The sequence below is a fragment of the Strigops habroptila genome, chromosome 7 (genome assembly GCF_004027225.2).
Source record: "Strigops habroptila isolate Jane chromosome 7, bStrHab1.2.pri, whole genome shotgun sequence".
NCBI lineage: Eukaryota > Metazoa > Chordata > Aves > Psittaciformes > Psittacidae > Strigops > Strigops habroptila.
Window position 1 is genome coordinate 56,865,578 of NC_044283.2, and position 22,432 is coordinate 56,888,009.

At 43.3% G+C, this 22,432-nt stretch overlaps 1 protein-coding gene across 16 annotated transcripts in view; it reads left to right on the forward strand.

Moving 5' to 3' along the window:
• Nucleotides 1-22,432, forward strand: part of EPHA5 (EPH receptor A5) — a 200,134-nt gene that overhangs the window by 102,576 nt on the left and 75,126 nt on the right. For 8 of the 16 annotated variants that reach the window (XM_030491669.1, XM_030491674.1, XM_030491670.1 and 5 more), the window contains exons 4-5: nt 6,245-6,400; nt 12,127-12,462. The exons of 4 other annotated variants lie outside the window; for them this stretch is intronic. In XM_030491669.1, the coding sequence (XP_030347529.1) occupies nt 6,245-6,400; nt 12,127-12,462 (492 nt within the window). The remainder of the gene's footprint in view (nt 1-6,244; nt 6,401-12,126; nt 12,463-22,432) is intronic. 4 more of the 16 variants (XM_030491680.1, XM_030491677.1, XM_030491678.1 and 1 more) reach the window with 1 other exon arrangement.

Genomic DNA, 22,432 nt, shown 5'->3' on the forward strand with positions numbered 1-22,432 from the left:
TTTCAAGGTTGTTTTGGTATTCAGAGCTAGAGCTGATTTCAATGTGTAGTGGAGGTAATTCAGCCTGAGTTAGTGTAGGGTTGGACAGATCAGCATCAACAGACACAGTTTTCTTAGAACAAAAAAAAAAAAGCTTGAGACTATTTCCCACTTGAGATGCATAAATCAGGTTATGTCCAAGGTAAGGGACCAGTCTCTTTTTTCAAGGTGCAAAGATGCCCCACCTATCCAGCAAGCTCCAGGAACCCATTTAAAAGAACCTTTAGCAGGTCGTGGGCTGCAGCATCGGGTTTGGGAGTTGCCAAGGGACACTGGCAAGTCCAGTGAATTCAAGCGAACTGGCAGCTTTGAATTACAGTGTTTTATTAGTGGGTTTTTATTCCCTTCAAATCCCCAAGGTGTCTGCAGGACGCAACATAACACCATTGCAGATAGAGAGACCAACCCTAAAGGCGATATCATCAGGGCATTTTACAGATTTGTCAATGGTTTCATGGCTTTGGCAGCAATTTCAGTGTTGGCCTGCAGTTCAAGGAGAGCTGTTAGGGAAGGCAGCATTAGCTCTTAGGAACCTGCTTGTAAATTCTGCAGGAGGATGCTCAATAGTAGGTTGCTGTAGTTCTTGAAATACTTTTTAGAAGAGCATGGCAATGATCTGTTTATATTGGTTGGAAGATATGAAGACAGTCTGCTGTGGGTTTTGGTTTGTTTTTTCATGTAAGTAAAAGTGTGTGTCAGGAGCACAAGCTGGAGCTTGGAGCCGCTCAGCAGTTTAATTGATTTCACATTGTAAAGACCTGTACCTCTTTAGGTTTTGGATGCATCTAACAGGCAGCAGCCCCCTCTTCTCACTGCAAACGCTTCAAGGCATGGCAGCTCCAGAGATGAGAACAGGGGGTTGTTTATTTGTAGATTGTTTTTGCTCAAATCTTTCAACTCTTGAGCCATATTCCCTGTACCAGAGTGATGTGCTAATGAAGGCACAGTTGATGAGCTGCAGAGCTGCTTGCTTTCCTTTCTACTGAACACGCATGCACCATGTCTTGCTTGTGTTTCCGCCAAGAGCCTGCTCGATGTGGATTATGGGTCTGGCATGGGGCAGAGTTTTATGCTGCAGTTGCTTCTAAAAGCTGTGGTAATTTGAGCTATGTGTCCATGACCGAAGAAGTTTGCAGTCTGAAAAGGCAAATGGGACTAAAGGATGGGAAGGAGAAGCAAAGGGGTTTTGCAGTTTGAGGAGGTAACCTGTTTCAGCCAGATAACCTGTGCTCTGTCTAGATTTGGTATCCTTATCCTCATTATTTTTTTGTTAGATTTTGTCTGTTAGCTTTATTTATGGATTAGTGGCACTGTCTTATGAGTTATACTTGTAGTTTCTCATTACTGTGGAGACTAATTTGGTGCTCTGCAAGGGAGACTGTAATTCCTGTGTGAGCTTTATTTTCTGCGATATATGAAAGGTCACTTTGCTGATCCTAAGCACTTAAGTACTCTGAGCTTATCTTCCCAGCATCATGAGAATGCAAAGGCAGTAATAGGTTGGACCTTTTTTCACGATTCCTGGGGTTTCAACACTTATAGGGTCATGCTTCCTAGCTTTTTTGTCTCCAGGGACAAAACTGGAATTCCCCACTAAATATTAATTGGATTGTTTTATCTATATGGCCATGTACATGCCTGTGATATGGAGAGACTTGAAGGTGGTCCTTGTTTCCAGCAGTTGGTGCCCTGGGTTGGCGTGCAGCAAGGACACAGGGCAGCCAGAGAGCAGAGAAGCCCTACCCATTGAATGAAGCTCAGGGATGGTTACAGGGATGCATCTATGAATCATTTGATGTTAAGGCTTGCAGAAAATAATCTGTCAAGTAGTCCCAGCTGTTTGATTGTTACTCTGCCTGCTTTCCCCCACCTCACCCTCTCTGCTGGTGCTCACTGTCTCTAGTACTGATATAGCACATGAAAGTTCAGCACGTCATTTGAAGAGGATGGTTTTCATTGTAAGAGTACAGGTGATCCCTCCTCCGTCCATCCTCATTTAAAGAGCCAGCTTCTATCAGCGCAGCTCTTGTGGGCTTCTGTCTGCAAAGTGCAAAGCCAGTTTCTAATCCGATTGCTGCCAGTTTAAGGCATCAATTCATACCATTGCTGTCCCAGGATGTTCTTGCTGCCATCGTTCATTGCAGCCATCTCTCACTGGCCCATCCTGAAGCAGGTAAGCAAAAGGCTGCACAGACATTAATGCTCTGTGCCCGCAACATTTTGTGATTACTGCTAAGAATAAAAAGAGTGAAATTAATTTGCTAATAATGGATGTGCTACTAATAGAAACACATCCCACTTGTGCCTAACACCAGCAGGTTGTTTGTTGCGTATTTGCTGTATCTAAAATTACTCTCTTTTTATTTTTTTCTAGCAACCAATTTCATTTAAAGTCTATTTTCACACATCAGTGGCTGTTAATCAGTTAAGGAGTTATCAGTTTTAATATTAGGAAGAAAGAAGCAGATCTCATCAACATCTTAAAACTTAATTTCATTTCTTTTTAGCTGGCTTGCAGCAGACTATAGGGAGTCTTAGGCTCATCTTATTTCTCCTCCTTTTCTCCCCACATTGAAAACAGATAGTACAATTATGTGTGTGACCATACTGTGCTAGTTCTACATATCCTTTCAAGAGCTGTTGAATTAGAAATACTGAGATAAAAATATAGGAAGACTAAAAGAAGATTCAATTAGAAATTAAACCCAAGACACCCATGTGATTTTAAATAAAGTCATGGATACTTCATGAAGAGATTATAAGGTTTACAGTCAGAAGAGGAATGGTGAGATAAAGACCCAAAGTATATATCAAAACCCAAGGTATGTGCAAGGTAAGCTTTTATGGCCTTATTGTACTCTGAATCCAATTTCCAAAATACCTGAGATATTGCCACCAGTGGCAGAAAAATGACATGGTACCAGCCCCTGCTTTTGGCTGTTGAGCTCAGACAAGACTAGCTGTGCCCATCTGGCCACATGATACCTGCTCTGCAGTGTGGAGGTATAAGATTTTCCTGGATCAGCTTCCATCTAACAGTATCCATTTCATCACAGCATCCCTGGTTATTAAAGGATTGCTGCTTGAACCATCTCGCTGTCTGTCCTCTCCCTTGTGTCACGTACAAAGAAAACATAGGAAAGGGTACAGAGGGAAGTGTTTCAATAGATACTAGTTATGCCTGAAACACCCTTGCAACTACAGCTGCTTCTGCTCCTGAGCATGGTAGCACAAGTGTGTTTCGCATCAGGAGTGGACCCAAGCTGCTGATCATGAGAGGGTGGAAAACTATGCTGGGGGAACCCTGCAAATCCCACTCTGTCCTCCCCAAATCATCTTCTGCAGGAGTGTGGACACTTTTTTGTTTCCTGTTCTTCCTTTTTTAGCATATCCTGTCTCCTGTCTCTGACTTCTTCCTTTCTATCCTATATCTACACAAGAGTATTTCACTTAGATACAATAGCACGTTACTCTGCTGGCCATTTGTTATGAGGACTCCTTTTGAAATCTTCAGTGTAATTTGATGTTCTTGAATGTTCCTTCTTATATCTTTTGGATAGAGAAGGGACTTTCCTGATGCCTGGGAGCCTGTGGATTATACAGAAATTGGTCCAGCTCAGTTTTATTTCACATCCCTTATTAAAACATGGGTTATTAGTGTTGTACATCTGTTGGCTCCATACTTATTCATAAAAACCAAACACTCCCTTGGAGCTGAGCTACGTATCATACCATCATTAACAAGCTGCACCTCGTTGAAAATCTGTCAAGGAAAACTGACTTATTTTGCATTTGCTGCTTTGCACAAAATAGAAACATGGTAAACTCTTGTGCTGTAATGATTTTCTGTCTGTCTTGATGGGACATAATGAGGTAAATTCGAGTCGTTTTTTGAAGGCTAATTACATCAAGTACATGCTAGACGTGGGCTGCCCTCATTAATGTTGCGCATTTTTGTGCTTTCATTTCCCCATCCCTATTGTCTGCAGGTGCAAGTGAGTTTGATTTGGCTTTGAAATACAAATTATAGGGTATAGAGGAGCAGTTTGGTGGTCTCCTCTCCCAAAAGACTCTCCAGAGATTGTATAACAAGTCCTTGCTGTAGAAAGGGCAGCATTTGAAGGTGGATGTGAAGTAAATAAAAGAACTCATCTCTGTGCTAGAACTGAGGAATGTGCCATAAAGCATGAGGGCAGCTCGTGGCAAGTCTGCTAACAGCCATCAAGAATAAATTCAGCTCTAGGTCTGTTCACTGATCCTGGTGTACGGACACAAAGCAGATGACTGCATCCTGCAGAGCTCACAGTCTAGGTATTCAGCACTATTTGGATGATCAGCAATTTTGGAAATTACAGGATTTTACAGGGCTTAGTAAACCTGTAAATCCCTCCAGTTCTAGTTTCTCTGCCTGTCTCGTGGGAAGAAAAGGGAGTTTGGTGAAGGTGTGGGAGGGTGCCTGGTTTGGGAAGGTCAGCACGGATGCTGGAAAGGAGCGTCCCATGAAGAGATGGAGAGGCTGCATATGCATGATGGAGACCTGGCAGCCTGTGGTGAGCTTGTGAACTGCTTCAGTGTTGCATCGCATTCGATGGGAGTGCTTCATATTCTGAGCATGACTGTGGAGTTGAAGTCTGGGGGAAGTCTATTGGATGTTCTTGGGTCACACCCCTTTTGATTCATGAGTATTCTTGATCAACAGACTTGCTGGTTGGCTCCAGGAGTTAGGAGTTAATGTGCAAGTGTCTCATCTTTGGTGAAGCTAGTGGCATAAAAGGGAAGATGTCGAGAGTGTTCTCTGGTACCGCAGGAAGCATATGCAACTTTAGAGGCAGTTGTCTTAGTTGGTCGATCAGAGGAAAAGGGATCTCTAGTAATAAATTGTACTTTATCTACTATGAAGATGTATTCTGTCATTCTGACTGAATTTTAGCACATGATCTTCATACTGTTTTTGTCTGGGATGTTCCTGATGGGATAATATTAATGCTTTTTTTGTGAGCTCATTTTCTTTGCAAACTAATTACAACTGGGGAGGTTTGAATGCAAATGGAAAGGCTCTGGGATTTCCAGGTAACTTCTGTAAGTCTGACAGCAGACCTGGGCATCATTGATATCATACTGGGCAGAATCATTTAAAGCATCTCTGAAGGAAAAAGAAAGTAGCAGTGTTCTGGAGCTGCTTTAACATACCTCCATGTCTCTGCTTTTTGAGACAAACACAAAATCAGGTTTTCCTCCTTTTGCTACCAGTGGGTTTATAATTCTACATGTAACAGTGTGATTACAGGGTCGGCTGCTTTTGTGCTAAAGCCGGGGTGGATACATGCAAACCTATGGTTGTCACTGCTTCTGGCTGAGTGTGCACACGCAGGTGAAGTGCAGAGTGCTGTGCTTAGGTGAAAGAGCACATTTTTCAGGAGGCTGGAAACAAGATATTACTGTATTCACCTCAAATTATTTAAAAAAAAAAAAAAAAAAAGATCCTAAACTACCCTAATCCATATATTTGTAAGAACAAAACCAGCTCTTGTATCAAGTCTTTGTGCCTTGTCATGCATATATATTGGAGCTGGAAGGAATATCTTGTATGGCGAGCATGCCTGGTGCAGGCTATACCTAGAGCAGTCTGTCTTGTATGGAGCACTTTAAAATTCATCATAGGTTTGCAGAGGAAAAGACCCTAGGGAAGTAACCTTATCACAGTGTCTTAAAGCTGTCAATCTTGAGGTTCTTCCACCACTGTGTTGCGATTTGTTTGCCGAGACATTGATTTCTGGGTGTAGAACATCTTAAACAAAAAACGTGAGCTGTATTTTACCCGTTTTTCTAAGACTGAATGAAAAAAATCCCCAAACACAATAATGTGTTCTAAAGCAGATCCCAAATGACGTTGCCTCTAATGCATTCAAGAAGGAAAATAAATGCCCAGCAAAGGCAGATGCTAGGGGAAAGAAAAAAAAAATGACAGCTTCACATTCTCTTTTCATGCAGGTATTTAAGTATTCACTGACTGCTAGTGTCCTAGACTGTTTTAAAACATGCAAACCAAATAGCTTGCAAGTGTTTGTCTATTTTCTAGCTGAGCATACATTTTGTTGGGATTGGGGTTTTTTTGGTTGTTTGTTTTGTTTTATTTTTTTTAAGGAAATGTGAAGAGACTAATTTTATGATGGGAGAGCTTAGCCTGTGGTTCTTCTTTTCACAGTATGCAGACCTGGGTTCTTCAAAGCTTCACCCCACAGTCCATCCTGCAGCAAATGTCCCCCTCACAGCTACACGCTTGATGAAGCATCCACATCTTGCCTGTGTGAAGAACACTATTTTAGGAAGGAATCAGACCCACCTACAATGGCCTGTACAAGTAAGCATGTGCTTATAGGGTTATTTTTAATCCTTTCGATCTGTTCCTGTACTGTGACCAGACATTATGATCCTAATTAATGTGCTTTTACAGGCTCTGGACTCTGAACTAGTCTTGACACACTTTTAATGTCTGGTTTTGTCCACCATACCTCTGGTTATATGAGAATAAACTTTCCAAAGCCTTTTGCATTAAACCCAGGAAGTGTTTTTTGTAATGAATGGATGCTCCATCTCTCACCATCCACTTACGGGCAGACTCAGCCAGCAGTGTGGCATTCAGATACCCACATCGGTGCGTGCATGGGTACCGGTGTGGGACATGCACATCTAGGAAATGATAGCTAGCGCTTGTCAGCGCTAGACATGGATAGAGTCTACATGTTCCTGCTTAGTATCCTCTCTTAGCATGTTTTCAATAAGCAAGCAGAGAGAGACCCCTACCTATCCAGTCCACTTGGAGATGGTCATTTTTCAGGGTAGCCTCAAAACTCTGTGATGGAAACTGCTTCTCCAAACCTGCAGCAAAAGGGGAGGGTAGATAACAAGCAGATTGAGGTATTGGGAGTCCAAGGTGGAGTCTGTGGAACCGGAATCGCTAATTTTGCCCTTCTCCTGCCATCTGTGAGCTGTCCTTTCAGCTGTACCTTGAAAGTTTCTTGTTCAGTTTATGTTTCATATACTTAGGGCCACAATGTGCATGCCTCCAGCTAGTCTCACTGAGTGTAGCACAGACCACAGGTTTTTGCTGGGTCTCTCATGCTCCAAATGAAAATTTTTGTGATGCAAAAGTGGTTAAAAGGGACAAAAGAGGAGCTGAACTACTGGGGCGGGAGCAGGTAGAGCTTCCAAGGAACTTAAACAATACAGGAAAAAGTAGGTGTATGAGCCCATGCATGCTTGGAGCTACTGGGACACAGTGCAGAGGTGACTTCCATACTGTTTCATTGCATCATGTGGGCATGGATTTTTGTGCCTTCATCAAAAGCATGGTTTATTGTGCCTTCATCCCAGTGAATACAGCTGTCCTTTCTAGCTTCCCAAGTTTGCACTTCAAAAAGAGAAAGAAAGTCTGTTCCTGTTGGAGAGACGCAAAGAAAATTGCCCTTGGCAGGTCTCTGCTTGCCTGAAGGAGGCACTCGGAATAGAATCGGGGCCCTTGAACTCTGTGTTTGCTTTTCACTAGCCAAAGGAGCGTAAAGCATGTGCCTATTGGAAGGTGTGCTGCAGGGAAGGAGAAGACAGCCTTAGGCAGCTACCAGTAGCTGGTACTGTCAAATCAAAGTGGTCTGAGGGGATGAATCATGCAAGCACTTCTCAGTTTATTAAATAGGTATGCCGGTGTCTCTTCAGTAGCTAGAGTGGGTTACAGCATGAAAAACTTTGATACCAGAGTTTCTTGATGTCCATTTTGTCCCTTGGCCTGACTTAGATAAATGAGAGACGATCAGGTCCAGCACGGTACTGGGAAATGGGAAGGGAGAGGAGTACTCTAAGCTCTGGAAACACACATAAAATCGACTGTTCTATGCAGGCAAGAACCAAAGCTAGGGACTGACACGGGTATGCCATGCTGCCAGTGTCAGTAGTACCTCCTGCCCGCCATCGATGGTGTTGCTTTCTGTCCCTCCTCAGGATGGAGGGGTATGCATCCAGCCTGTCATGCTGGTGAAGCAACACAGGGAAGGAGCTGCAGTCCCCAAGAAGTGGTTTATGCATGCCTGTGGCCTGAGTGTAGGGCAGGATTTTCAGAGAAGCACAAGCAAGCTTGGTGACCAGCTCATATTAAAAAAATAGCGAAACTCGAGTGCCTGTCACCCCCAGGTTTCTGGTGCAGTTTGAATCCTACAGGTAAAGGCTGTAATTTCTGATTTGGCAAATACTATGGGATTTTCTCGTTATGTTTGTTTGGGCTTTTTATCTTTCTTCTTCTTTTTTTTGTGGTTTTTTTTTGTTTGTTTGTTTGTTGGTTGATTTTTTGGTTTTTTTTTTAATTGGTGTGAGGGTTTTAATGTTTTGGTCATTTTGGTTTGGTTTGTGGGTTGTGGGTTTTTTTTTTGTTGTTTGTTTTGAAAGCTTACCATAAGCTAGTTTAAAGCACAGGCATGGTTCCTGAAGCTGTATTAGGATATGGCTTGGCAGGGTATTGAGTGCTTCTGGGGCAGATCAGAGGTTTAATGCTGACCAAGGCACTGCGTAGCTTCTGTTGCCCACTGCAAACCCCAACTGCAGCAGTTGAGGACGTTGCAGCATCTCTGCTGTCATTCACGCTTACTACCCCAAAAGCAGAGTGGATCATCTGAGCCTTCTTCGTGTGCTTCAGTCACCCTTGCTTGCCCTATGGATCCTTCCTTCAGATTTTGACCTAATCCAGCTATATTTGTGCTGAAGGTGATGAGGAGAGCCCATGTGCTACCACAGCTCAGCTGCAGGGGTAGTAAATTTTGGCAGAGACAGTGAAGAGAAGGTAGTGACACTAATGTTTTAAGCTAGTCCAATTAGATCTGAAAAGGAACATCTCATTGTGAACTGAAACAAGCGAGACAGACCTAAGTCACAACTGGCAGGAAAATATTGCAAGAATTTGGGATGTTTTTAGTATTTATTACCACAGAATTTAATAATATTTGTAGCTTTCCCTCAACTTGAAATCTAGTTAATTTTAGAGAATACATCAATGTCCTTTTTCAAGTCTATACCTGCAAAGTCCCTTTGCCAATTGCTATAGCTATGAAATCTCATTTTCCTTATTTAAAGCAAATGCTTTTCAGTCCCAAGCTGCATGAGTCTCCCCACCAGCAGCAGCATCACTGAAGAAAACTAACTGCTACACTGTTAACTGCTCAGTTAAGTACACTGGAGGGAAAGAAAATAGATTTAATTGATTTTTTCCAGTTCCATATGCATGTTTTGTAAGTAATGATTGGTGATTTTGAAATTAATAGCGCTCTGATGCAGTCTGAAATATTTATTGACCTTATATTATATATTGACCTTGATTGTAGCTAAGTAATCCTAGCTTCAGTTCCTTGAACAGCATCTTTTTGAAATTAAAATATAGTTACACCTTTTGTTTTCCCCACCCTCCCATCTCAGAGAAGTAACCCTATGGCTATTCAGAGCATATTGGGGAAATATTTTCAATAGTATGACACATGGGACAAACTGAAGATTTTATACTATTTAGTGTAATGTCCTACTCACAAGAAGTTTACAGTTAACTTTATTTTGAGTGCGTACATATATATCTTTGTATCTGGAGGGTAATTTCTCTCTAAGGTTATGTTTTTTAAATATGTACATCAGCAAACAACAGGTTTGATGTCCATCAAGAAAAATACCAATGTTTGTCTTCAGAAAGTGTTTGCCTCTAGTTAGTAAATGGTGGTGCAGAAGGGATGAATCTTACTGAATTAGCGAATTAATATATATATTTTTATATATATATTAAAAAAAAAATCTGTTAACTGGTATCTTTGTCCTTGACAAAAGGAGGTTGGAAATTAAAACAAATCTTCCTAGCAGACCTAGGGCCCCCTCTTTCAAAGATAAAACACTGTTTTGTTATCCCAGCTGTGATTTATCAAAGTTTTACCCATTGCGGTTTCAGGATTCTTCAAATAGGTCGTTAGATATCTGTAGACTACTAAAGACCTTTCTCTGAGCCCCTGTGAGAATGCGAATTTTATAGGTTATGAAGTCCCACTCGCTTCAAAGTGCTTCCACTGAAGTTGATGTTTTTAAGCCTTCAAGAACAGCAGCTGACTCTTCTGTACAAACCAAGTAAAAATCTCTGGTGAATTTACAAAAGTAGTAATTTATCTTAATTAAAGACACATTGTCCAGTAAGTGTTTCTTGTGCCTGATTTATTAATTTTTTTTTTTTCTTAGAATACTGGTGGCAGCAAAAGGGCATTCATCCAGTGAAAGAAAAAATAGGCCAATCTAAACAGTAGAAACGTATAGAAAACCCCTGAGTGCAGTATATATAACTCCACACAGCTCCAGTGATGAATTTCATACTTTTCATTGTATCAGTATGAGTATGATAGTGCAGAAAATAGTCCTGACTTGGGCTGTACCTTGGTGTCATTAGCTAGGTAGCACTGGGTCCCTATGGTGCAGATTGCGAGTGGCTTGCTTCCCATGATCTAAAATGATCACAGAACAAACAAAGAGGATGTGTTATTTCCTAAACTAACTTAGTTTTTGTATTCAACTGCCTTCCTCCCTCCTCCCAACAACAAAAAAAAAAAAATCAGGATTATTTATTTCCTCTGTGAGTTTCTCATTGAATCCTAACAGCGTGAGTCGAAATCATGACAGTGTTTTATCAGTGTTACCAATTTTATAGACTTAAATAGGGGAATAGGAAAGGGAAATAGAGGAAAATGCTTCTGGTTTATAAAGTAATTTCAGTTTTGCAACACTGCCTGTTTAAAATATGGTATTGAGTTTAATTATCACAACAAAACAAGAAGATGACAACCTAAGACAGGCTGTTGAATTCATATGGATTTCTAGCTGATGAAGCTACTTGTCGGGCTCTTTTCAATGAACTGCTCATGAGTTTTGACAGCTTCATTCAAACTGAAGTGTGTTGCCTTCCCTCATCTACCTCCCTTGGAAAAATCCCAGTCTTTGCTGCGTAGCTTCTGGTGGTGTGTGACTAAAATCCTTCCCGGCTTGCTTTGATAAATTTCCTCTTTCTTCCTCGTTCATTAGCATTCCCTGAGTATATAACGTGAATCTCTTGCATGAGATTCCTGCTTGTCCTCTCACATTGTCTTCAAGGGTGTATATGCAGCTTGGCCTTTATCTCCAACACAAGCTTGTTAAAAACACTTGCAGCACCTCTGCAAGTAAGCAGTCTTGAAGGTGTCTCCAGGTGGGCTTTGCTTGCCCAGCTGTGGTCTTTCCCAGCAGGATGAAGGAAAACAGCTCATCTTTTGCACGAGCTCTTGTACCTTTGCAGCAGCTGTTTCTCCCTTGATAGCCTTGCCAGTACCATGCTGGCATCCTGAGCGGGGAGGCTTGGCAAAGTAAGCAAGCACAGTGTGGCTAACCAACTGTGCTAGAGCTTGGCAGGGACCAAGAAGGCTGCCATTGAGTAGCCAGATATGGACATGTTTCCAGTGACCCGTGTAGATTACCATCTGCTTTGGGCTACATTGAGCATCTCACTTAGGTGTGATTTGGATGCCCAAGCTTAGGTTTCAGGGTTGCCAAATATCTGATGGGGAGAGGCGGGTACGCACAGAGGAAAGATCTGGTGTCTGAGCTGAGTACCTAAGGAGTGTGAATGCCACAGCATATGTCTTTTTTTAGGACCTAGGGCTAGTAATATAGGGCCAGTGGGGTGCAGAGGGGGAATCTTGCCGCTGGTGAAACCAGTGACTTGAGCAGAGCAAAGATTTGCAGTTCTCAGGAAGAGTAAGGAGAGCACAAGAGGCAATGCTCCGGGATGAAGTGCTCCTCCTGTTGGGTTTGAGGCAGCCCCATGCCTTGTCCTCCTGTACAGGTGCTGCATCCCAGCACAGACCCCTTGAGGCGAGGTGGGAGTACTCAAAACAAATTCCCATTTTCTCACTTCTTCAGGTGCTTCTGCAAAATGTACTTTCTGGTGCATGAGCAACAGGGCATCTCTCCTCAGCCTAGCGAGTAGTAGAGAGCAGGATGACTGATAATACTGTTTTTACCATGTGTTTTTCTCACTTTACAAACCAGGACCCCCCTCTGCTCCTCGGAGTGCCATCTCAAATGTTAACGAGACTAGTGTCTTTCTGGAATGGATTCCCCCTGCTGATACTGGTGGAAGGAAAGATGTGTCTTATTATATTGCATGCAAGAAGTGCAACTCACACTCAGGTCTGTGTGAGGCGTGTGGCAGTCATGTCAGGTACCTCCCCCAGCAAACCGGCCTGAAAAACACCTCTGTCATGATGGTGGATCTGCTTGCCCATACAAACTATACGTTTGAAATTGAGGCAGTGAATGGAGTATCCGACCAGAACCCTGGAGCCCGGCAGTTTGTGTCTGTAAATGTAACCACAAACCAGGCAGGTAAGTGAATCTTCAACCTGGGGAAATGTCTGGGGTGGGAGCCTGAGCCAGTCAGACCCTGTGCAGACCTCCCTTTGAAATGGGTGGAAGTCTCCAGCATGGAGGGCTGGACTGTGGCATCTTCAAACATATGTGTGCGGGTGGTTGTGTCTCTCATAGGTTACAATTACTGCAGTCTTCAGCATATTTCCTCCCAGCAGGACACACTTTTAGGCTTTTTGGCTCTTTGCATTTATACTAAGCTACTTGGAGATCCCTCCACTTCTTTGTGTTTTGCTATATCCACCTGCTAAACCAGAAAGAAAACAGTTGCCTTTCCTGTTGAGAAAGGGAAATTTCTAAGAGTTCATTTTAATTCCAAATGCCAATGGTTAAAATGTTCTAACTTTGCAAACAGTTACCTGAAGAAAAATGCTTTGAGTGACTTTAGGAAATTTAATCACTCTTCTGCACTGTGATGCTAAAGTGACTGGACTCAGGCTGGTAAGATATGATATGCTGTCACAGCTTCTCCAACAAGGTAGGGCTGACATGTCATTGCTTACTCTGTCTTTGGTTTTGCCCTGTGCCGGCAGAGATGTAGACTGGTTCGTTCCTTTGTCCAGAGCTCAAATCTGTGTGTCCTTCCTTTGCCCAGCAGCTGAAAAGAGTTTTTTTTTTGCCTTGGACAGAGACAGGGAGCTGCCATTGTCCCTTGTCATTTGGAGGTGTGATGGGAGGGAAGAACATGATTGCATGTCCTTCCATGCACATCAACACACCAGGCATATCACATAGCTTCTGTAAGCCCTGAAGACCTGTCTGTCCTTCTCTTGTCCATTGTGCTCTTTATTTTAGGGTCTTAACCTTTGCCTACCTGGCTTGCTTCCTGCAATTCAGGACTCCCCAGTGACACTCCTCCACTGTGGAGTCCTTCCAGGAATGTGAACAAGTGGTGTTTGGGGCCGTGAGGACTGTGCTGCCAGATCACTGAAGCAAACCCCTTGTCTTCCCCTGACAGACAGGGCTTAGCCAGAAAGTCTGGTGCAGTATGCAGCATAACAGGTAGATGGAGATTGGCAGATCCTCACTGCAGAGCAGAAAATTGCTAGCTGAAGCAGGGCTGCATTTCATTTCTGCTAACCAGGTGAACATGTGCAGGCTTGGCAGCCAGCAGCTCGAGAGTGTGATTGCATCACACTTCATCAGATACCTGTTCTGGTAATTAGAGTGGAGAGGAAATAAAGGCATGCCGGGGTTGCTGCTCATAGATGCGGCCGGAAATCTTCTGGAGGAACATCAGTGGATGGCAGTATGACACCTGTTGAGGGCACCTGTTTAATGCAGATCAGTGAATGTCATGGTCATAATACTGTTTACTGTTTTCCCATTGTGAAGGCTGCTGCCAGTAACCATTGTTGGAAAAGGAATATTTTCCTGTTTAGTGGGCTTGCATTAGTATTTCATTGCTGGCAATGGATTTTCCCTGATATGCAGAGTTAAATCCACATAAACCTCAGTAAATGTAGTTGCATGAGGGGAGATGATGCATTGCTGATCAGTGCAGACTGTGAGGAAATGGTCCTAATTCATGAGTTATGTCCCAAACTCCCCAAAGTTGCAGTAGGATTTATCCATGTTAGCTGTCTTCCTGTTCATCAGGCCAAGAATATCTTCCTTGTGCAGGTGTCTCCTCCAGCCTTGTATTGAAAGGTCCATTATAGGAAATGGTAGACTTGTGATGAATGTGGATTATGCTAAGGGCAATTGGGTAAGTGTAGCTTCTGGTTCAGTCTCACTGTTTATCCTGGTGGAGCTGCAATCAGGAGAGATACTAATGGATCCAGCCATGAGTGTTTAATTCACTGTGTGATGTTGAAATTGCATCTGTATGCTCTTGTGTGAGTGGTGACTGTATTTTGTTGTCTCTGGCTGGTCCCACTGCTCATTCAGGAGGAGAATCAGGCCTTTCTGCTGGACCTGTAGCATCAAACATCCTTCCCAGTAACATGCTTTTTCAGTACTCCCAGGGGTAATCATCAGTTTGTCCACGCCAGAAATAAAGCAGCCATAGAGGGGCGAGTTTGCAAATCAGATTAGCTGTCAAGCATGGAAAGTGAATATCTGTTTTCTTAAGCCGCCTCCAAAAAATATCCTTTGAGGCAAGTAATGGAAGCGTACAGGTGAAGTGGTCCATGCCTGGCCATGCCCAAAGATGCTGGATATCTCTGAATGAGTCTCACCTTCAGCTGTCCTCTCTCGAAGAAGTGCAGGCAGGGCACATGGGGCTTCAGGAAGTCTCAGCCCACTCATCTTCCACCTGAAATTGCCACCAGATACAGCTCTGGGGGCTCATCCTTTCCCGTGCACAGGTTTTCTGGTGGTATGATTATATTTTCATGAAGGCTGGTGTAACAAAGTTGAGTCACTAGAAGTAGAGACACAAGGCCAACTGCAGCAGTAGGAGAAATCCTGCTACAAGAAATGCTGGCTGCAGAAAATGAAAAAAATTGCATGCTGTGGGATAGGTCTGGCTGCTGAGGTCCTCTTGGCAGGTATTCACTAACCAAGCACTGCAGAGAAATGCCAGGGTTTGTTTTGTTGGTTTGGCTTTTGTCTGTCCCAAAAAGACCATGTGAATTTCAGGACTGCAGAGAATGCAGAGGCAGTGGGGTGCTGGGCGCATGACCTTTTCTGTACATGGAAGCTTTTGGCAGCAAAAACTATCTCTGGGTTGGGCTCTTGAAGGGATTGCTTCCTGAAAAAAATGTGGTTTTCTTCAAAATAATTTGTCCCCCTTTCTCTTTCCCCAACTTAAAATAATGAGAAAAAAAATTCGCGCCAGCAGTAAGTCTAGCTTTTTCAGACGGATTTAATTTTCCACTGAACTTTTGAAATCAGATTTGGAAAAACATCAAGGAAACAGTAATGTTTTGTGCGCAAGAGGAGGCAGATCAGCTGGTGACTCCATCATGTTTCTGCTCCATCAGTCCCTTGGGACCTGGCGGTACTTGGGATGCGACCATCCACGTGAGACGCAGTGGCCTTAGGCTTCAGATACAGGACTAGTTCCCCTGTCACCCTCTTGCAATCCCTAAACTTCTGTTGTTTCTGTGGGATTTTGCAGATGTTTTCTGCTGGAGAATATGTATCTAGAAAGGGTGAGCAATGCCACAAGCCAGGGGAGGTAGAAAGTGCAATGGCCTACATCATGTCTACCCTAGAGCTGTTGCAGGCAGAGGACCTTATTCCCTTTGTAAGTACATGGGTTGGCCAAAGTATGGTTCTCTCCTGCGGGATTGCTGCAAAGTACATGCCAAGGGACTTCCCAGCACAGATGGCAGGGAGCCATCTGTAATGCGCTCTCACAGTACATTAAAAAGTGTGCCTCATGCACATAGGCTGGAGCCCAGTGAATAATTCATAGGCTGTAATGATAGGATTAAGTTAGCCATCCTTTTCTTATTCATGGTTTTGCTCAAGTTTTGGAACTGCCACCGATTTAGATGGTTTCCAGACAGCAGTCTGTGTGTGCTGCTAATACTGAAGTTTGCTTTTCAAGTGACAACCACGTGATGATCTTTTTCTCAGTGATTTCACCAAACTGGATGATTAAGTAATGCTGTTGCTCTAGACAGAGATGTGCATCTCCCTTGAGGCCTTTCGTCTTATCTGCCCTGTATACAGAAAGCACCTACCATGACGTCTTGGTCAGAGAAGTGCATCTTGTAATGGGCCCATAGAGAGAAATCAGTTGTGATTCATGGTTGCCTGCACACCCGTTGTATCATCGTAGGAGTACATGGAGAAGATGCCATGTATAAAACCTTTCTAGGCTTAAAACCTGCCAAGAGTACTCACTTTAAGCCTAAACAACCAAGCAATTTTCTTTGCTTTTCATTTCCAGCATCTCCCATGCTGGGTATAGCTTCAGGCATGGTGCTGGCCTGGAGGTGGGGGGTGTGAGAGTGGGGCAGTTCTCCTGCTGGCATCCCAAATGCCACAGAGTCCTTTATGCTTAAAGACCTTATCTGTGTGTGTTTTCAGATAAGCCGCCTGCCTGTTTTCTGTTTGAAAAATCAGGAGACAGTGTTCAATCCCCTCCTGTGACCTGTATGATATTTTTAAGCCTTTTGGGGGAGAAAGAGAAGAAAGATCAAGATCAAGAAAGATCAAGATCAAGACTGCTTGCTAACAGAGGAGGTGTTAAGGTGTCTAATGCCTCGAGAAGTCTGTGTGTGCCTGAGGCCAAACCAGAGATCAAGTTGCATCCTGTGGTGCAGCAACACGGTTTAAGCAAAGGTGTTAGAGGACAGGACCTGGCAACTTGTGCTGCTGCCTGGGAAGCATGGCTAGGTTCTTGCTTGACAAAAAAACCCCAGCAACTCACTGGATGCTTGGAGAAGCTGGAAAGCTCTTGGAACAGGGAGGTGTGCTGAGAGCCGTGATCCTCACTCTGTGCATTCTGGGATGCTGCAATGGGAGAGAACAATGGAGAAGGTGTTTTCCTTAGCACTCGGGATGTACCAGTCTTTGAAAAGCAGCCAAAGGTGATTCCGAAAAGGAAACCTGCAATGTAGGGCAGCTTGTAATCTTATATCAGCAGCTGCATGCTTTTGAAACCAAAAGAGTGCAGCCCTGCACAGTCTGGGAAGAAAACAACAGAAAATGAGACAAGAAGATGGCTGTGCTGGAAAGCATGTTTTCAGAGATTGCCTTCAGGAATGGACAGGTTCAAGTCCTGTAAGGTTCAGGGTCTGGTTCTTGCAACTTTCAAGTCTCACAGGCTTGTTTGGTTTGGCTTGGTGAGGGGGCAGTTTGCTTATTTTCTTCAGAAATAATAAAAAGTTTCTAAAAGGATACTGCAGTAGATGGAGCGTGTCTCATGCATCTCACATGAGAAGCAAGACTGGTTTCGCAGCTCTACTTTTCAACCAGAACTGCTGACCTAGGGCCTGTGAAAGCTTAAGCAGATGCTTAGTTTTGGAAGACTCTTTTCACAGCCAGGGTGGTGAGCAGGGCTTGCTTGCAAATGTCCATCGTAACAGTACTTGATCCATTGAGGTGCATCATCTCCTCAGCAATGGTCAGGATACCATAGAAAGGGTATGAGCTCGAGGCAGACATGTACTGATGTTTCCTTAGAGCATTTTCAAAGCTCCAGGGACAATGTCTTTGTGCTTTATAGCCCTTAATGGATTTTTCTCCCATGAATTTGATCATTTTATGAACTCCAAGAAAATTTCAGCAGCTGCAGGCAATCCTGTATTAGTTTGGTATGTCTAATAGTTTAAGCTGCGCTTTAAATTCATGTTGGTCAGAGAGGAGCTATTAGTGGCATAAATAGAGGGTTTAAGGCTTGCAGTTGCCTATCTGTTTGGAAAACACTGTTACTTAGAGATGCCGCGCTAGCTTCCAGTGCATTAACACAGGTATTGCAGCATCTAACCTAGAACAGTGTGCTCTTAAAAGCGAAGTGTAATCATCCATACAAGGAGGGTGAGTACACGGGTGTTTTAATAAGCAGAGGTAAACTAGTACTGCCTTGAAGACCATGGTATCCATTTAAACTTGGGTACATCCTGCACTGTAGCATGTGGCAGCATAACTGCACCTTGCAGCAGGATCCTTCTGCTGGCTGTGAACGCCCTTCATGTTCAGGGAGATACAGAAATGAGTATTGAGCTGCCGGTGAGGGTTCAGGCAGGGAGAGAGCTTAATTTCATTTGTCCTGTGTGTATGCTGGTAATAAGCCTCAAGAAGTATTTTGCTCTTTTTGAATGTGATCACGTGTAATCAGAGGATGCAATCATAGGTAGTTAAAAACCAAACATGCTGGCAGAAAAAAGTAAAACCTGAAAGCCAGTGTTGCACAAAAGGTTTATTGTTTGATTTTTTTGGTGCGTGTGTAAGTGTGATGGGCACATTTATTCTGAATACAAAATCTTCATCCACCGCCTTATTCCAGGGTCGTGAGTTCACCCCAGCCCAGATGGCTGGGTGTCTACTACCAAATGAATTATGGATCAGCTGAATATTTTACAGTTTTATTTATAACTCCCCAGTTGGTAATTGTTACTTTTTCATAGTTTGTTATAAGTCTTTTTGTTATACTTGGAGTATTAGAAATAAGTGCTTGAATATTGAAAGAATTCCTTAGAATATGAAAAAAATCCCCCAAATTACAATATGACTTTTAGTTAGAGGTCATTTTTATTCTTGATGACAACCCTGTTGTTGATATATGAGGACATTAAAAGATGAAATAAAAAGTGTTTTCCTCCATCTACAGGCAGACCTTTCAATTTTGACATGAAATTAAAATGTCTTATTTATAGATGAAAATAAAAATAGTAAGCAATAGTCATCCTCATCCACCCTCCTCCTAAAAAAGGGAAAGAGAAAGGCACTGAGTTCTTGTGATGAGATTCAGTCAATGACATCTATTCTGTGTTGTGTAGTAGGGTGCAGATTTTACCATCTCCCAGTGGCAGCAAGACAAATATCTTTAAAGGAGTAAGTTTTCTTCAAAGCATGCTGCTTGTGAGATAGCTGTATGAACTACGAAAAGTAAATCATAGAATCATAGAATGGTTTGGGTTGGAAAGGACCTTAAGATAATCTATTTCCAACCCCCCTGCCATGGGCAGGGACGCCTCGCCCTAGACCGTGTTTGCCAAGGTCCTGTCCAACCTGGCCTTGAGCACTGCCAGGGATGGAGCATTTTCCACTTCTTTGGGCAACCCATTCCAGTGCCTCACCACCCTCACAGTAAAGAACTTCTTCCTTATATCTAACCTGAACTTCCCCTGTTTAAGTTTGAACCCATTTCCCCTTGTCCTATCGCTACAGTTCCTGATGAAAAGTCCCTCTCCAGCACCCTTGTAGGCCCCCTTCAGATACTGGAAGGCTGCTATAAAGTCTCCACACGGCTTCTCTTCTCCAGGCTGAACAGCGCCAACTTCCTCAGCCTGTCTTCGTACGGGAGGTGCTTGAGCTCCCTGATCATCCTCGTGGCCTCCTCTGGACTTGCTCCAGCAGCTCCATGTCCCTCTTATGTTGAGGACACCAGAACTGCACACAACAGTGGGGTCTCATGAGAGCAGAGTAGAGGGGCAGGATCCAGGTTACACCTGGGGAAAATTTATCTATGGACTCCACACAGGTGGTGCCATGCAGCTGGGTATAAGGGAGCAAGAGCTGCCCAAAGTACTCTGCTTGAGGTCCTGCAGCCAGCAGGGTCGACACTGGTTGCTCTGTAACGTCCCAGAACCACGGGGATCACCACCAGCAATGTAGATTCAGGCTTGGGGTAAAATAGCAGAGATTGGGCAGCCTGAGTTAGATTTTTAGAGGTGTATGAGGAGCAAATATTGATATTTTCCAAAAATCATAGAGCAGTCTGTGCTGCAATTAGATGTGCTAAGAGAATCACAAGGTCAGAGCTGTAAGAAACTTGTGTTTTTGTAGAGCACAACTGATGTTACATTGCAAGAGTGATAGTGCTGGTTTAAAATTTTATTTCCCATTTTGCTGGCATCTTTTTAAAGGATTGCCAAGTAATTTTATATTAATTTAGTTGTGATCACTTTAAACAGTCTATTTGGCCAAGGAGATCTCTTTGTATCGTGCCGAGCACAATACTTGGCAGAGAGCAAAAGTAAAGCATCTGAAATGTTTTCACTGCCCAGAAATGGCCCATCAATGTATAGATTATTTTTTAACATAAACATAGCTTCTGAATTTTTACTGCTAATAAAATCTTATTCAGCTCTTTAGTCTCAGTCTGCAAGCTGATAATTCCTTTGTCTGATATGTTATTTCTCTGATTTTGGCTTTAAAAATAGTTTTATAGTTTTAACGCTTTGCATAGATGATATTTGTGAAAGTGCTCGTAAGACACCAAGACTCAAAAATGGGCAAAAAATCAACGTAAAAATACTTCCAGTCCTGTTAGAGAAATAGCAGGGGACTCGTAAGCATTTAATAAGCATCCCACTTGCTCTTTGGCTGCAGCTTCTTTACCATACCAAATAAGTTCTTTATAGTAATCTCCCTCAAAGGTTAAATATAATGGTGGAGAAGCCAGAGTAGTTTGCAACATTTGCATTTCAGTAATTGGGCATTGAGTAAGCTATAGAAATACCGTTCAGGGTATAGCTACTTTACAGGGCATTTCTCCTTTCCCATGCAACCATCATGCTGATAATATGAATTTGAATGAGCATGGAGGTGTAAGTACGCACGTGGCAGCGTGTACATGTTTGTGTGTGTACGAGCACGCAGGGGACATGCTGGGTAGAAGATGAAGGTTACCCACCCTTGTTTTACGTGGATATCTGTGACAGCTCAGATGGTGTAAATGCATTTCGCTCTTGCTCCCATGCTACTGAATTGCATGCTAGCCAGGCCCACGTTCAAAGAGGGTGACTCTCTGTGCTGCAAGGCCACCTGACAGTTTTCTGGCCCTATTGTCCTCCTGCCTACTTTCTTATGCCTTGAACCTGACCTCTCTTTAATATGCGGATTGTAATTAATCTGTTTGTTCATTTGACCAGGTTTTTTCCCCTCAGTTGCTGATGCACCCATGGAGCAAGCTGGTTTCTGCTTTTTGGGAAGGATTTTTCTGTATCCAGACTGAGCTTCAGCTCAAAATGTGCATGAACTACAGGTTCCTGATCAGTATTTTACAGTACTAAGCTGAAATGCTTTTCTCCCCTGGATTACTTGTAATTGGAAATGCATGTTTCGGCAAGGCTTAGAAGGTTTTTCCATATCTTCTGCTGTGGTTGCTATTACAGTCCATTTCAATAGCAAACCCCTTGCTCATTCCTCGAAAGATCTCTGAAATGCTATTTCTGGCACTGTAATTGCTTGCAAAGGGTTAACATAATAGCAGTGATGGGGCTGGCTAGTGCTTTATCCCCATTTACTGCCCCTTCTCTCCTTGCCTGGGGGTGTGGAATGGACTGGAGACCTCGAGCTGGAGAGCCAAGAGCAACACTAAGGTGACAGACAGTGCAGCAGTAAACTATATTTCTTCCACAGCAGCTGGGCCAAAGTTCAGCTACATTCAAATATTGAAAAAAGCTGAAGAGTTGGAAGGCTTTAATTAAAACGCACTTCAGATGTGCTCATTTGCTGGCATGGTGGAATGCTTTCTGCATCTCCTGGTCCTGGAGGAACGGTCCTGGAGGAACAGTCCTGATCAAAGCGAGTAACTAATGGGATTTCCGGCTAGATCAGTACAATAGAAATCACCAGAAGGAAAGTGTAATTATTTATTTCTTTTCCTGCTTTGTCAGGCTTGATAACTTTTAAGAATATGGGGTCTGATCAAAGGCCATGTGCAAATCGATGCAGGACACCCGCTGGCTGTGGCACCGCTGGGTGAGTGTTTTTCTGCTGCAATGCAGCAAGCCAGGGTGATGCACTGCTCTTTGCTGAAAGGTGCTGAGCACACTGGCCTGATCCTGTGTGAGCACTTTGGCTTGGGCAAGCCTTGGAGAGAGCACTGCTCTGTGGAAAATGATGGAAAAATTTGCAAAATCTGTTATGGATTTGGCAAAATCCACCCTGTAGGTTTTGGCCAGGGATGGTGGTAAGTTGAGTAGGAGAAGAGGCCTTTTGGTCCTGACCCATTATCTCTGCATGGCCTTTTGCAGAGAAAGGTGAAGATGCCTCAAAAGCAAATCTGCAGAATTAGGTGGAAGATGCTACTGGAGGGCACCAGCACCTGCTTGCTACCTTCCTGGGAGCACACATTGTAATTGTCCACCGTGCTTCTGCATTCTGCTGTGCAAAACTTGTGCATCTTTGCTCCGTGCCCCCAAGTGAGATGAAAGGAAGCAGTGTTGAATCAGGTGAAAGCAGGAAACTGGGTTTGCCTTCCCGCCTTTGGTTTGCAGGGTTTACAGGACCCTGTGTGCAATGCCTTCATAGCTCCTTCACAACTTTGTGCAATCCGCATCAGTCCAAGGAGGGAAAGTGG